At 45.6% G+C, this 17519-nt stretch overlaps 1 protein-coding gene across 1 annotated transcript in view; it reads right to left on the bottom strand.

Annotated features, from left to right (window-relative positions):
• The window catches only part of DCL2 (dicer-like 2), a 361432-nt gene that overhangs the window by 52429 nt on the left and 291484 nt on the right, over positions 1-17519 (bottom strand). Inside the window, exons 19-21 of the mRNA XM_087370403.1 lie at positions 12405-12614; positions 11110-11559; positions 10675-10956 (exon numbers count right to left, since the gene is read on the bottom strand). Of these exons, the coding sequence (XP_087226529.1) occupies positions 10675-10956; positions 11110-11559; positions 12405-12614 (942 nt within the window). The remainder of the gene's footprint in view (positions 1-10674; positions 10957-11109; positions 11560-12404; positions 12615-17519) is intronic.

Consider the following 17519-nt stretch of genomic DNA (forward strand, 5'->3'; position numbering starts at 1 on the left):
GCGAGCATAGCATCCTGGCATATCTAGAGAGCCAGATGCACAAAGGCTTTGGAGGGTACTCAGGTTCATCCCTCGCACACATTGGCTAGTATCTGGACAGACACCGTACATACTTTGACGGCCGTATGGATGAGTATGCAGGGAGACTCCCATGCAGCCTCAGCTAGGAGGGCTTCTTTCTTCAGGGAATGGAAGGATTCTCCTTTCTTCTCTGGGACTACTACAGGGTTGAGGTGGCACTTTCAGCCTCAGCCTTGGTTGTTTTCCACCTCACTTGAGAGGGTTTTTTATTTATCCTCATGATTTCATGATGTATTCCGCTTTGAGCTTGCTCTCGCGGGTTTTTTCTCTTACTTAATAGAAGTCTCTTTCTTGGAAAAAAAAAAAAAGAAAAAAAAAATGCTGCGGAAGATAGGGGGGTAGAAAACAGGGAAGGGAGGTGAGGAGGGAGCGGGGGAAGGGGTAGGGAGGGGAGGGGTAAAGGGGAGAGGCTGAGAGGCTGAAGGGGAGGGGGCAAGCTGAGAGGGAGGGAGGGGGCAGGCTAGGGAGAGGAGAGGGAGAGGAAGGAGAGGCAGGAAGGGGGCGGGCTGAGGGGCAGGGAGGGGGTGGGCTGAGAGGAGAGGGAGAGGAGGGAGAGGAGAGGGAGGAAGGGGGCTGCGGCAGGCTGAGAGGGAGAGGAGAGGGAGAGGAAGGAGAGGGAGGGGCAGGGAGGGGGTGGTGCAGGCTGAGAGGGAGAGGAGAGGGAGAGGAAGGGGGGCTGAGAGGCAGGGAGGGGGCGGAGGAGCAGGCAGGGAGGGGGCGGAGGAGCAGGCTGAGAGGGGGAGGAGAGGGAGCAGGCTGAAGGGAAGGGGGAGGAGAGGGAGAGGAAGGGGCGGGCTGAGAGGCAGGGAGGGGGCGGAGAGGCAGGGAGGGGGCAGAGGAGCAGGCAGGGAGGGGGCGGAGGAGCAGGCTGAGAGGGGGAGGAGAGGGAGCGGGCTGGAAGGGGGCGGGCTGAAGGGGAGGAGGAGAAGGGAGGGAGGGGCTGAGGGCAAGGGAGAGAGGGAGGGACGGGCTGAGGGAGAGGGTGCAGCAAGGGAGCGGGGAGGAGCAGCAGCTCGTTCAATAAAATCAGTTTTAGAAAGACCTATGAGTCCGTTGGGCAGTTTTTGAGAGCTCGGTTTCCTCAAACTGCTTTTGGCAAGTTCTTCTGGCTTTTTGGTGTACATCGACCCAGACAGGAGTTTGATTTATTTTTTGTTTGGGTTCGAAACTGGGCACTCTGGACTCTATGGAAGGATCGCAATCATAGGGTCTTCGGTGATCCTACTTTTTCTACTTTCTCTTTCTTCCGACACTCTTTGCAGCAATCACTTTTTGATTGCTTGCAATCTTGTGTCATTGATCATGATGTATAATTGTCCTACAATGAGATTTTCTCTTGATGTATTATAGCTCTCCCTTTCTGGGATAGCTTCTTTGTAATATAATGACTGAAAGATTCCACACAAAAAAAAAAAAAGTGTGAGAGAGAGGACAGGAGCGGACCTGCCTTGTAGCCAACCCAGCCTGTGTGAACCTGGATACCCTCAATCGCATCTGTACACTTGGCTCTCCAAATATGCCAAACTCCAATGCTAGCCAAAATCTCCCAAGATGTGTCTACTGAGGCATGAGCAGCTCTGAAAGGAGTGAAGGGAACATCCCAGAGGAAACAAGACTCCACTGAGTGTCACCGTACAATGAGAGCTAGATCTGGATCATGTCCCTCAAAAAACACCTGAGGGCCAATAAGAGATAATCGAGCCACTGAAACCCAGGTCATATAGAAAGGTGTTGTATGAAAGATGCTGAAAATCCTAGCAACACCTTTCCAGATCGTCCTCGCCTGTCTGCATTCCCAAAGGCAATGATGTACTGACTCAACTACAATGTGACAACGAGGACAAGTAGGGTCAGCCCTGAACCTGGATCTCCAAGGTTCATTGCAATCCCTCCATGAATAGAAAGCCAAAAGAAAAGAGTAATCTTTCTATTCCTAAGGGATTTCCAAAGCCTACGCTGGAAGTTTTTCCACACAACTGCGAAAATCTGAAAACTATCCCAATGGAGTGCCCTGGAGGGCCTCCAACCTCTACTGTTGAGCTGAAACCTCCGGGCATTTTTAACTGTGTAGCAAAAGAAGGGGAAGCTCCTCTCTCCGTGCCCCTCATCAATCCATTCCCACTCCCCTGGGTCCCAATGCAAGAATCTAATAGGGGAGCCACCGTATAATCAGAGTCGTATAATCAGAGTCTAAGACCCCATTGCAAGCAAAAGAGGATCGGGGTCAAGATACCACTATGAGTCCATGCCCCACTCCATAAAACCTGTAATCCTGACAGGCTGAAAGGCAACCTACAAAAGAAAATTATCAGAAGACCTGATAAGTCTGCCTCCTGACTGAACATCAAAGACTAGAGTATCCTCATGTACATCCTGCAGTGCAATAACCTGTAACGGAATGCCCATCCCTGAGAACGCTCCCCACCAAGTGGACTCTATGATTGGCATGTCATCTGTATCAATCCACTCTGGCGGAATGGCTGCTTGTATTTGCTGTATCCTGAGTGCACTCCCTCCGAGGTGGCCAACTACTAAGAGTCTCCGATTCTCTGGAAGTCTCATAAAGGCCTACCAATCGCCTACTATAGAAGCAAGTCCCCTCTACCATCTAGACCACTGCATATAATGTGACACTCCAAGTGGCCTGCCATGGTCATCGAAAATTGAGTCATTCCACATGACTGGCTGCCTGTGAATTTCTTCACGAGAGGGGGGTGGAACTCTGCGAAGTGTGTTTCGAAGCTGCCCCAAGCTTTCAAAATAGCAGCCATGAGAGGGGAAGGGGGAGATTTGAGATGGGCTGAAGTAAAGATCCATCTGCCGTTGTCCAACCAATCTTTGCCATGAGAAGGGGTACAAGACTGAATGTTGCGTGAGAAAAAATCTTTACAGGGCTCCTGTCCAGGCATCAATCCACGTACTATGAACTTGCAGAGCAAGGCCATACACTGCAAGTTTGGGTCAATAATATTGAGAACTTCTCTTGTGGGAAGAGAAGGAGCGTCTCCCAAGCCACCCAGGCTACAACATCTGAGGTGCCATCTAAACCGCTCCATAGGAAGTTCCTGATATGTCTCATGAGCTGATCAATACAACCTCTAGATCTGCACCAACATGAGCAAATGAACCTGGCAGTGGCCAATAATACCTAGTTCACAACCACAACTCTAGATGCAAGGTCAAGTCTGGCTGAACTCCAAAAGATGAGTTTCCTCCTGATACTCTCCAACACGGGAGCGAACTATTGTGCTAGAGAGATGCCCACCACAACCTGGCATCGTAGATACGTGGCAGAGACTCCCCTCTGAATCCAAGTGAACCCTATGTCATTCCACCAGACTGAAGTGTCCTCATCGCTGATCCAAAAGCCATTGGATTTGTTCCAATTAATGTGTGCACCTGCCGTAATGCAAAACAAATCCAATGCCGTCCTGAATGAAGTCAGTGTCTGTGGAGTAGCATCCAAAAAACAGAAGTATCATCTGCCAACTCATTGTCTAAGAGCTCATCCTCCTGCCTATGAGGAAGCTTGAGCCCTATAATCCCAGCCTGAGCTCTAAGGTAATAGCTCATAGCCTCAGCCACAAAAAGGAATAAAAAGGGGGCTAAAGGGCATCCCTGACGGACTGATCTGGTAATCTCAAACCTTTCCCCCCTGACTCCACCAATAAGAACCTGGCTGTAGGCTGATTTACAGAGGGCTAACACCCCTCTGATCCATGCATCTAAAAAACCAAAGCGAGTAAGTGTGTCCTCCATAAAGCCTGAGTCTACCTTGTCATAAGCTTTCTCAAAGTCCAAGAGTAGAATGGCCAGCTTGTGGCCATTATTCATGGCCCACAATCCGAAGCTCTCAAAATGAGAAGATGCTGTAAAAAATGCTTCTAACATGCACAAAACCCATCTGCGTATCATGGATAAGGTCTAGCAGAAAGGGCTACAGACGAAGGCTGATAGCTTTAGCTAGGATTTTATACAAGGTACCCAGCAAGGTAATTGGTCTCCACTGAGACACTAAATTCTTGCAACCCCCTTTCGGAATCAAATGAATGAGGCCCTTCGTAAGTGAATCTAGCATCTCACCCGAGTCCCATACACCTTGCAGGGCTGAGGTAATGTGATCCTCAATCTGATTCCAAAATGTAATTAAAAATAAGGGGGTAAGTCCATTTGAACTAGGACACTTGCCCTTGTGAAGAGCAGAGAGAGCAGTCCTGAACTCTAGGTTGGTGAAGGGTGCATTAAGTGAGACAGTCATATCCCCTGTCACCAATCCAGGTAAGCAACCTGTAAAACGGCATCTGGATGTGTCTAAAGAACTCCGCTTGAATAAACAAGGTGTGAGACGCTCTCCCTACTATGTCTGGGGCCAAGAGTAGAGAAGAACAGCTTCTTGACCCTACCTCCCGTCTGAGTCCAAAATGACTCTTTGGCATGAAAGGCATACTTAGCTCTCTGATCTAAAAGTAACTGCTACTGAGCCCTTGCTGCAGCAGGGCGCTCCTGAATCCAAGTATCTGTAGGCCTCTTCTGCTCCTTCCTCTGGAGGGCAACCAACTGCTGGTGGATACCTATCTCATGCCTCAGGATCTCACCCCTCTTGATACGAGCAACTGAAAGATAAAAGTCGCTAATATCGGAGAGGGCTGCAGCTAAAGTCTGAAAGAGAAAGCTACCCATCCTGCAAATGAGATACCCAGTTCCTCCACACTGTCTCTATAAGGCCCTCCTCTACATAAAAGGAATCTGGAATCCTAACATTGGCAGAGACGCTTCTCACATGAGGATATGAGACCATCAGAACCACTGGAAATGATCCGAAGTAGACACCCCAGCTGCAATGCAAACAGTACCACCTCTGTGTCAAGAGCCCAATCATCTACATAAAATCTATCAATCCGTGCATGTATGGGCATCTGCAGTCTCCTGTTCGACCAAAAAAACAGGAGAGAATGTGGCTGAGTGTGAAAAGCATCATCGTGCCAAGCATCCCTGCCACTCTATTGAAAAAGGAAGGCATCCCACACTACTCTCTCTAGGGAGTGTATGCCACCTTCCCTACCACCCCTTTTGTCTGAGGGCATTTCAACCATGTTGAAATCGCCTCCTATAATCCAAGCATCTGCAATATGTGACCAAGCAATCAGTTCCTTCTAGAAAGAACACAATCCCCTCTAGATTTAAAAGGTTTAAGAGACCAACCTTATGCCCACCAATCAAAAGTATAATCCACTGAGCTCTGGAAGGGACTATGATCCCGTGTCCAATCACCAAGGGGAGTATAGGGGGATGGCTCTTGTAAGTTCATTTCACTAGGCCTTGCATCACTCTTGCACCTCTTACACTCGCTTGCACCTTCGGGGACACTATTGTTTTCATGCGTTCCATCGTTGACAACCTCTTTCTGCATGCACCATCGTTGTTGACAACATCGTTCTACATGCACCCTCTTGGATCAACAGGAACCCTGGTGGTCAGCAGATCCGGACTCCGGAGAAGAAGTGCAAAGAGGAGAACAGGTGAAAGAAGAGGGTACAAAGGACGAGGGCTCCTCAGGGACTCATCAAGGTCAAGGCAACCCCTCTCCTCCTCTTGCAACGATGTCTTCATCAACCACCTCTTCTGCTGGAGTGGTGACTCCATCTGCTCCCGCCTCGACCTTGGCTGGACAAGCTGCTACCTCATCTGTTATGCATAGCTCCGGGTTCCTAGCTAATCTTTCTTCCACATCTATCCCACTCGGGGGTACTTTTGCTCCGGCCATGCCTTTACCTTCCATGATGGTTTCATCTCCCTTTCCATCCACACCAGTGCTGCCTTTTCCACCACCTCCTTCCTTCCCTACTACCTACTCATCCATGACTTCAACTCCGTCCGTCTCTTTCCCAAATGCTCTCCCATCCTCTTTAACCCCCACATCTTCTATGTTCTCACCCTTTCCCTCTGCAACACCCAAACCCTCCGCGTATGCAGTACCATCTGTGTACACTTCCTCTATGGCTACATCAGTAGTGACTTCCCCATTGTGGTCCTCCACAAGAGGTGGTGTCGGCGTGGTCTCCTCCTCTGGAGCACCCACACTCATTACCGCTCCATCGGGACTCCCTCCAACTCTTGCATCTGCTTCAGTCTCTCGGGTGGGGATGGCCATTCTTAGTCCTGCAGACAGAGCTAGACTTCTCGAGCTACTCAACGAGGTCCACGTTGATAAGAAAAAAAAAGGAAACTTCACCACGTCAGATAGCTGAGACTTCATAGGGATCAGCTGCAATGTGGGCTGGTAGATGATGAGCTTATGAACCAAGATCCAGAGCATGTGTCTTTGTATTAGGCACCGAGACAAAGCCCCCACAAAAACTAACTGAACATGGATTACACAAAATCAAAGAGAGCCAAAAGACTACACAGCCCGAAACAGATAAACTTAGAGCTGAACTTTCCCCCAAAACTCAAAGAACAGTCAGCCTCAGAATACTATGAACCCACAGCCCACACTCCTAAGCTTCCATCAAGAACAACAGCTCGTAACTCCCACAAAGCTGCAACAGCGCCACCTCCTCTCCTTCTCTATCAGTACCCAGGAATCTCCCACGATCAAATCAGCATAAGATCACAACCATGTCAAAGAGGCTTCCAATTCCTTTAGGATAGCTTCTCTTCCCTCACAAAGCAGAAGATCAGTGATTGACGAACATCTGCAGCAAGCATCAATCTCACGTTCTTCCACGAAGAGTGCCCAACTCCTTTAGGACAACCATCATCAATGAAGGTCACGTTCCATTTGCCTTGACCTGCAATTTCTTCGTCCCTCTATCTCTTGCATATGGAATTCATGGAGTCTTTGTCGCTAAGATTACTCCATGCTGCATCATAGCGCCACCAACAGTCCTTTAGATGATCTTAGCCAGACCATGCATTCTGTGCATCAGCTCACGTGCAAACGACGACCATCCTGCCTGTGTGGTAGCCATGCTCAACCAACTACAAACAGCTCGCTATCTCTGGAGATCTCCAGCGCCAAGGTCTTCTCAGCGCACACAAGCTCACAAACTCCCTTACGTGAAGATAACCAGCAGCATCCGCAATAGCCCTTCTCTCCCATTCGATCTAAATTCACCACGTAGCTATAACCCCGGAGCACCCAGAAAGAAAGAAAGAAAGAAAGTTTATTAAAGTCTTCGGAAGACCGATGGGTCTATGAGACTGTGAAAATCCTGATACAACGAGCTGTGGTAGTGGAGCTACTAAACGAGTGTCCATACCAATGCAAAATGCAAAATGCCAAAAATGCAGAATGGCAGTACTAAGTCCTAAGTACAACATAGTGATGTCAGTGGTTGACTATATATCAATCTTAGCATCATCATCAATATCATCATCATCCCAAGCAACAGCAAGATATCAGGATGGATGAGGCAATGGAGGCATGAAGTCGGCAATAGAGTGCTGTCGGCCACTCAGAGGTGCGGTCCTGGCACGTCTCTTGGTCGTAGCTCTACGTCTAACCAGGGCTATTGTGACCCCCGTCGTTCGGGCTCCAACTCTAAACCAGGAGGGGATGTCTCCAAGTGTGATCTGTGTGTCGACCCTCTGTCTGAGCTGTCGGGTCACGGGTTCCGGGTCACGGTCATGTTGAGGCCTCGTCTCGTTGGGATCCATGTGATCTAGCTGAAAGAACTCCGTGATAGAGCTCTGAGAGGGATCAACCAAGGAAGAAGTCTGCTCCTGTCTCCGTGCTCGGAGTATCCTCTCGCGGTGTCTAAGTGCCTCAGGAATGAAACCTGCCAAACACCGCTGGTCTGGGTAGGAGAGGAAATGGGCTAAAATCCCATAACTATCTCTGAAGAGGCAGTGGAAACGTCCTCGGATCTCATAGTACACAAGACACCTGAAGATGAAATGCTCCTCTGTCTCAACCTCCTGTATGTCACATAGTGTGCATATGCGCCGCTCCCTGGGTAGTCGCTCTGCTCTGCCGCTCTCGATGCGAAGTCTGTGTGAAGAGACCCGGAACTGCCCAAGAGAGATCCTCATCGAGTGGGGTAGGTGAATCTGTGTGTATCCTAGTGGGTCAATGAAACCCTCTGCTGTGATATGTAAGAAGTGATCTCTGTAGAAGCTAAGCTTCACTGGGAGTTCACTCGGTTCCAACCAGGTCCGAAAAGTGTGTAGCTGTAGTAGATCCTCACGGATAACCTAGTTGACCTCGTGTGATAAGAGGGGAGAGAACAAAGCTTATCCTTTCCAAACCTGGAGTCCCTTCGTGCCAAGCATGCAGTCGGAAATCCCCATCCCATCACGTACGTAGGCCTTCACTTGATGGGCACTTAGCCTTTTGCTTTCATGTACCAGACTCCTCGTTACGTGCGTTGCTTCCTCTTTATTTCAGAAATTCTACATTTCTCTACACGTGATCGATTGCAATCCAGAAGCTCTACATTCCTTGCTACGTAGCTACCTTTGCATGAGAAGGATGCCTTCCTAATCAGTCCAGCCACCTCATCACGTAGAATTTACCACTCTTCCATTAAAAAATGCAAATGTCCCCCAAGGCATATTAAATGCATATTTTGGACCTTTAGTCACACAATTCCCACACACATTAGCATGCGCATTAAAGCTTGCATGCACCCCCATACACCCACATGAAAAGCCCCTTGACATGGACACGAGAACATATCAAATTCGCGTAACATGCAAGACCACATTGACTCAGGAAAATTAAAAAAAAAACCCTTCATGACTTGATTTTACATGACCCCAAAAATATTTTCACTTGACCACACACTGGATACCCTTGCTCTGGAGGTCTGGTACAACCATATTGCATTTCATCATTTCCCATGAAGTCCCTGCAAAACATACTTTATTGTCTCAAAAAACTATACATTAGTCCATCATGCTTGTGAAAGAAAAATCAACAAATGCCAAAAGCCCACACCTACCATGAATGTGTACAACTATGTGACTACCCACAGCAATATACAGTGCTCAAAAACTTGATACAGGTTTTGTCCTATCATTTTGCCCATCCCCCAGTCTGCAGACATTCATGTCTTGCAGATAGGGTTATATAAGATTTGCATTTCTTCAAAGATATCCTCATCCATGAGGTCTTCCGGCTTGTCTGGTTTCACCACAGTGGGTCCACAGCTGCCCACACTCATGATCCTATGAAAGTATTTCTTTAGTCTGAAGCCATTGACTCTATTCTTATGCTGCTGACCATCCAAATTCTCAAGTTGATATGACCCATTTGGTCATAGCCCGCCTGCATAGACCAATCATTTGGGCAAATGTAATGTCTGGTTTCCTCCCTGAAAGATATTCCACCAAATCATAATCTCCTTGCTCCTTCCCCATGGGATAATCTGCAGTTCTGTACTTCCTTCTGGGCTTCCTGCTCTTCTTCTTTTGGTAGGTCATCATCTCCCAGACTACTTCCCCTTCTTTGCACTCGGACCAACCAAATAGAAAGTTCATTCTATTTTTTTGGCTTCCTATTCATGGAGAAATTGCAGTCAACAGGTGGAGGTCTAGATTTGGGGCAGACCCCACTTGTCCTAGGTGCTCGTCTGCTGCTACTGAGTTGATTCATCATTGTCTATGGGACTGCAAGCATGCACAAGCCATTTGGATGGGAATTTCCAGGGTCCTCAGTACTTTTGCTCCTTCTCATTTCTTCATGACGTGGGGATCAGTGGTCAGGGCCTCAAATCTTCTTTGAGTGGCAGGATGTTTATTGGGCCATATCGATTTGACATCACCGAGTCGAAACTTTCTCTTTAGAGGATGTGCCTATCTCCCACTATAGACCAGTAGATGCTGATGGGGATACCACGGGGGAAATACTGGCTAGCATCACTGCTTGGTAGATTTGGAGGGCCAAATGCATAGAGGCCTTAGACGGATCTCAGGTCCGTCCCTCGCACACCCTGGCCAGTATTTGTGTTGACACCGTTCACACTCTGATGGCCAGTTGGGCGACCATGTAGGGTTCTTCTCGGGCAGCCTCAGCTAGGAGGGTTATATTCCTTAGGGAATGGAGGGGTTCCCCCTTTTTCTTAGAGACTACAGCAGGGTTGAGGTGGCACTTTCAGCCTCAACCTTGGTTTCTTTTCAGCTCATTTTAAGTTTTCTGTTTCCTATTTTAGGGGTGTGTATCACAATGTATTTCCGATGTGAGCTTGCTCATGCGGGTATTTTTCATACTTTGTAGATGTCTTTGTCAAGGGAAAAAAATTGTGTCTAAATATATGCTACCAACATACAAGACCTTAGAACTGGAATGGAGAGCGAAATGTTCTGCTTATTTATTTATTTTTTCAATAAAAAGAGTTCTATTAAGTATGAAAAAAGCCCAACAGCAAGAGCTCATGGCAAGAGTACATCATGCAAAGCATGAAAAACAAAATAATCTGAGTAGTTCAAATAGAACTGCTGATCAAGAGGAGCCAGTAAAGCTCCAAGTTTGAGGCTAATGTTTTGCTTATTTATGGGAGGAAGCATGGAAAAGTTTCCTATGAATAGAACTTTAGAGTAGTTGTGATATCCTTGCACACATTAACAGAAAAAGAGGTTTTACTCTCATACCTTAGGAACGTTTCCTTCATCCCAGCCAAAGGTTTCATTTTCTGTATTCCTCCTGCCATGCATCAGGCCAAGAAATTCTGTGATCTGCTTGTGTAAAGTGCCTGAAGCATGCCTAAGGTATCTCTGCAGATTCCACTTCACTGCCACTTTACCATAGCAATCATTGTTGGTTGCAGAAGACCTAAGGTCTGATAAGAGCCCAGGGCTCAAGTTTGCATGTGTTTTAAATAAGTGATATGTAAGGAGAAAGTCCAATGCCGCATCACCAAGAAACTCCAGTCTCTGCATTGAACAAGGAAAACAAATTTTAAAATTTCCATCCAAGTCTGAAAGATTGTTAGTCCAGAAGTACTGTGAATTTTGGTGATAATACTGACACATTTTATTAGTCCTGAAATGTATCTGCTGCAAAAGGAGACAAACGGGTTGTATTACCTGGTAACAGCCAACATCATTATCTTGAAATGAGGCATGAGTCACTGCTTCTAAAAGGAGCCTCAGATTGTCAAATTTATAATTCAATATCTGTCTTAAAGATTGAAGATGAAACATATCGGCAGTGTTTATAGAGATACCCTGTGTAACTTGGCGATTCAGATCAAGGTCTGGATTGACTTCAATGCCCAACCAGAGCATGAATTCTAGGGCTGCCATTTCACTGCCATATTCCAAATGTGCCCCTATTAAAGCTTCCACAACATCTGCCACAGCCTTGGACTTCATGATCCTCAATTGACAACTACAATTTTTTTCATATTCTTCAGTATTGAAGGGTCCTGAAACTGTAGTCTGCAGCTCATCTGAAGCCTCCAAACTTCCACCTCTCATAACATATCCTGGTGCTCGCCATTGTTTTATCTCAAACTTATCGGAATAAATATAACCCTGATATAAAATAATTGGAGACGTTACTGAGAAGGATTTTGGATATTCTTGGTCTTTCAACAAAGTAAGGACTGTGCAATCGGATAGACCCCTTTCCAACTGTTCAGTCACTTGTTGTAAAACAAAAAAATATCTGTTTGCTTTCATTCTATTGCTTATATGGTTTGGAGGGATGAAATTTCATGAAGGTAGGTTATAGAGAAATGGTAGAAGCCTGTCCATTTAGAAACTTTGACATGCCCCATTTGAAAGACTATTAAAGAGTCGGTTTTTTTTAATTTAATGAAAAGACTTCTATTAAGTATGAAAGCAATCTTAGAGCGAATCTCATGGCAGAAATGCATCATGAAAGGCATGGGAAACGAAATGGCCTAAGCAGTGTCACATGGAACATGTGCCCATGGGTTAGGAAATCTCTCTCTCTCTCTCTCCCATAGACCCTTCAATCTTTTGAACACTTTGATAAACTTTCTTTCTTTCTCCCCATCTCCCATTCCTCCCTCACCTTGTATGTGTGAATTCATGTGCACATGCATGCATTAAAAACCCACGATGTCAGAAGATAACACCTCCAATTTCTCTTTCTCTCTGCCTTCCAGGCCTAGAATTTTGAATTGCACTTTCAGTTTCTCTTCTATTCTCTATCTTTCTCACCTAATATATGCATGTCCTTCAATCTCTAATATGCCTTTGTCAGTTTACCTTAAATTAAATGGTTCCACTGGATGATGGTCATGCTATCCCACATTTGGCTTTCTACATATTCAACATAATAAAGTACTATCTCTCTGTTCCCATGTGATTGTGGTTGAGAATGTTAATTGAAAAATTTAAGGAAATCTTACAGTTATCTTATGCTCAACAGCGAGCTTGTATAGATGATAGTTGGATGTCTGGGATATGCGCTTCTTTGTCAATTGTCCTTCATGTTTTTGACTGTGAACCACAAATAAATGCCGACTGACAGCATACTTCAAGAAGGAGTCTCCTAGGGTCTCAAGCGTTTCAAGGGAGAAAGTTTCTTCACAGTTTTTCCTGGTCAATGCTTCAAGTATCTGCCAGAGCCATGACATTGTCACCTCTTATCCATCAGGAAAACTGAGAAACCGAAATCATCTGTCATCTAAAGTAAAAAACTATAAAGATGAGAGAAAAAAAAGGTCAATCCATTCCAAACAATAGGATATTCATACAATCTAATCAGTGAAAACAAAAACAGTGAAAACAAATACACTAAGAAAAGACAACCTAGCATAATCTACAGGATGATAAAATTCCGTGTCTTCTAACACAAACAATAATAAAATTTAGAGAATAGAATCCAAGTGTAATATTTTTCTTTTTCAATGAAAATAATTCTATGACATATGAAAGAAACCCCAAGAGCAATGCTCATGGGGTAGAAATACATCATGCGAAGCGTGAGACAAAAATTAAAAAAGCACCAAGGTTGAGGCTGAAGCTGCCACTAAGCCCTGTGATAGACTCCAAGAAAAAATGGGAGCCACTCTACTCCCCAAGGAAAACAGTCCTTCCGGTAGAAGCCACCAGGAAGACCCCTGCATGCTCACCCAAATTGCCATCAAATTTTGTATAGTATCCTTCCAAATACTAGAAGGGTGGATACGGGAGACATCCAAAACCCTTTGTGCATCCAGATCTCCAAATATGCCACACTATAATGCTTGTCTGACTCTCCCAAAAAGTATCCACTGAGGCATGTACATGACTGTAAGGAAAGTGGGAACATCATCCATAGAGCATGACTCAACTAAATGTCGTTGAAACAAAAGAGCCCAAGAAGACTCATGCCTCTCACTTGAGGCCCTGTAAGAGAGAGTCAAGCCACAGAACCCTAGGCCACAAGGAAAAAATGGGCTCAAAAGACTAGCAATCCCCACCAGACACACATTGCCTATCTCCAGTCCCATTATCCATAGACAATGCTGAATGGAATCTTTAGTAGAAAGGCAAAGAAAAAAAGTGGGGGCTGCCTCAAACTTGACCTCCCCTAGTTCACTGCAATCCCTCCAAGAAAAGAATGAATTGTTGCAAGTCAGTAGAAACCTAAAAATTCTCTTGATGAGGAGCTCTTGTGGGCTTTTAGCCTTTAAGTCTGAGCTGAAACCTCTTGGTATTACTAGCCGTAGAGCAAAAGAAAGGGAGGCTCTTCTTTTGATTTCCTATTGTTAGCACGCAGAGTGTGCCACGTGGCACCTGGATGTGAGCTGGTACGGGGTCCCCACCAGTCCCGCCCCATAGTCGCCCACAAAGCTCCACAACTCCCCAAAAAGTCCCGGGAGGGCATGCCCGTGGAGGGCTAAGAAGTCTAATATATTCAAGGTTACCACAAGGGCACAAGTGCTTATGGGATCATATTTCCCTTTGTACACGTGTCAATAGCCCGGAGCTCCTCGAATCCTTTGTATTTTCCATGGCCCCATTTTGCATGCACGAGGGTGAAGGCCACAACATCCACCAACACCCCCCTGTGGACAAACCCCAAAGCATTAAATCCAAGCACTAATCAAATTAAGACCAGCACAACAAACAACAACACGTGGACAAACCGCATGGGGTCAACAAATTCAAGTTGCCCAAAGTGCCTCGAAGACCACGCAATCAAGGATGCCACACTTGAAGATCACTGCAAATCACGACGCTCCACGGTGAGTCGTACTCAATGCCCACCCGTGCAAATCACGACACCTCTGCACAAGCACAAAGACCTAGGTGTCCAAACTCCATTAACTTTTGTGCAGCCTGCCACGTATTAACAAATGTGATAGTCGCCATCGCCAATTGATACCATGTTAGCACGCACAGCGTTGATGTGAGCCAAGTGCAGGATCCCCAGTCCCGCCCTATAGCCGTCCACAAAGCTCCACAACTCCCCAAAAAGTTTCGGGAGGGGATGACTGTGGAGGGCTAAGAAGTCTAATATATTCAAGGTCACCACAAGGGCACAAGTACTTATGGGATCAAATTCCCCTCTGTACACATGTAACCAGTGCGGAGCTCCTTGAATCCTTTGTATTTTCCATGGCCCCATTTTGCATGCACCATGGTGAAGGCAACCACATCCAACACCTACATCGATTCACTCCCACTTCCACTCCCCAAGGTTCCACTGCAAATCCATTATGGGGACACCTCCATAGAGACAAATCCTCCATGAACCCAAGGGGATGTAATATGGTTAGGGTCTAGATACCAACATGAAGTCAATAAATGATGCTCCATATGACCCAACACCTGACAGGCCCAAAAGTAATGTCCACAAGGATATCCTCATCCCTAGACCTAGATAACTTGCCCGTAGGGCGAACATAAAAAACTACCTCCCCATATGAACCTCTTAGAAGTCCTATGACCTAAAGTGGGATACTTAACCTCGTAAGGCCTGCAATCCACTAACCACCCAATCCAAGGGTAGGGCTGAAATCCAAGTGTGGTCTAAATTGTACATAGTTCAAAATACAACATTTGAATTTAATAAAAATATGCATAATACTCTATAGGGAATATCGAGAGAGAAGATATTGGCAGGATCTGGAAAACAAGAGGAAGAACATGCCTCAGAAGTGCACCATAACCCAGGGCACCATAAACCAATCCATTTTGGCGGGAAAAAGTATGTACCTACGTAACCATGTATTTTGTAGTTCCTATGGCTCCCACCAGAGTATGTTACCCTCTCTCACTGCATACATCAGTCATTCAAGGCTATCTTAGGAACCCTTGTTACCGTCCTTTGAATCATAGACATAAAGCAAAAATTATAGCACTTATTGGATAACATAATTATGAGAGAACTTTATTAAATGTGTCACCAAGACATGTTACCACATCTCCCATCAGTTTTTAATCGGACCACAACTCGTCACATTGTTTCTCCTTCAACTTTAATGTTTTTCGTCGCCATGCTACCTCATCTCTTGCATGCAACTATCAAGCTTTGAATTCACCTTTGCCATAGTTCTTTGTTGCCATGGCCTTTGGAATCCTGCTTTGGAAGCCAAAAACTAGGCATTTAATGTATTGTGGTGGATCTTATAACGGACAACATTATTACAATATATCTACACATCCTCAAAACTATAAATGGAATCTACAAGAGTATCTAAATGCACTCATGATATCATCAAGCCATGATTTTTTTTTATAGTGACATTGGGTAAAGAGGAGGGAGCAGCTCCCGCATACTTACCCCTGTTGCTGGATCCCCATTCAATTATGGGGGCCTAGATCAAGTTCTCATTGGCTAACCTCCTTTGCAGATAGTGTTGGAATATGAAGCTAAAGTGAGTCAAAAATGAGTGTACTAGGTGTCTAGGGGGTGTTTTATAGTCTAGTGAGTCCTAGACATGCCACGTGTCATATTGGGAGTTATCCCATATACACTATGGCTTTCTAGAGGCTAGTGTCACACTATATAGTGTTGTACTTGTCTTGAGTCTTTTGATATCAGTCAACATCAAGCTATCTACATGTGAGTATTTTGGTTATCATTGCCTAGCACTTGTTCTTTCATTTTTCTTTCCATTTTGCTTTTCATTATGCTTTCCACATTTCCATTCCATTCCTAGCTAGCTACTAGATCTCTTCATATGGTATCAGAGCCATGTTCCTAGCCCTGCTCTCTCTTTCCCTTTCCCTTCCAAGAGGTTGAGGTGAGGGAGGTCAATGAAGCTACTCTAACTCCTCCTCCTTGGAAGGCTGCCCTCTTCTCTCCTTCCTTGAGCTCACTTCTCCACGCCATGATCTGTCATCTCTCTTCTCCTTCCTTCAGCTACATCTTTTTGTGACCTGCGGATGATGTGACACTTCTATCCGGAGCTATAAGTAGAATCACAGCTTTGTGTCTTCAGCAAAGTTGTACAGAATCTTGAGTACTACAAATTTCGTTTTTACATCATTGCAATCCAAGCTTTCTGTGAAAAGTTACAGCCCTTGCAAGAAGTGACGAAATTTGTTTCTACGCGCAAATTTTGTTATGGAGCTCAATGATTTGACAACCAAGCATGATGCAACCAGCTCAACGTGGAGCTGCCCATCCTCTTCATCATTGACCTCTACTCCAGCCCACCATTTGCTCGTTTTGCCCGACATTCTCTTGGAGCTGCTGCCCGCAAGTTCATGGCCGCATTCTGCCCGTCATTCTCTTGGAGTTGCTGTCCACGCTGCCTCTATCTTCTCTGCCCATAACTTGATGTGAGCTCTTGACATTACATTGCGGTGAGTCCGTCACGTGACTAATCCAAACTTTGGTGAAGACTTCCCGAGCTAAATGTGAGTTATCTGATACTGATCTCTCTGATTAGTGTATTACATTGACCTTGATGTAGACCACTCTACATCATTAAGTGACTTCTTCAACATTGCTCATTCGATCGGTGCCTGAGGTACTTCGCATTGATTGACTTTCCGATTGGTCGTGGTACCTAAGGCTTCTACTTCGACATTGGTGACTCTCCTTCCTGCATTTTGAGAGTCATCATGTAATTGCTCCATGTAGCTACCCATGGACTTCACCGACACATATTTTGGGGCATTCTTGCCTAACGCTTCTTCGACATCGTCATCGTCTCGCAAGGATGTGCACACACGTGTGCAGTGGCTGCTTGCAGGACATCTCTTATCATAAGAGATCTATTTTTTTATTACTACAGCTTGATGTATTTTGGGGTCCTCTACCCTGGGTAGTCCCCCCAAAATGATATGTATTGAGTGTTTGGTTTTCATTGAGTCTAAAGGTCCTCTGCCTTGGATAGTCCTCCTAAAAAGATGTATTGGTTTTCCTTTTTTTTTGGTGTGTGGCTTCCTAACATGTCTTGTTATGAAGCCAAGGGGGGATGTACTGTGGGAGCCATATGTATTGGCTTTGATAGGTCTATTTGTTTATCAGGCCTGGCTTGAGAGTTCCAGGATGTTGGTGCATTGGTCTCCTAGACCTTTGA

This window comes from Dipteris shenzhenensis, chromosome 32, assembly GCF_047967505.1.
Source record: "Dipteris shenzhenensis isolate YYH24624 ecotype China chromosome 32, Dip_SZ_1.0, whole genome shotgun sequence".
Lineage (NCBI taxonomy): Eukaryota > Viridiplantae > Streptophyta > Polypodiopsida > Gleicheniales > Dipteridaceae > Dipteris > Dipteris shenzhenensis.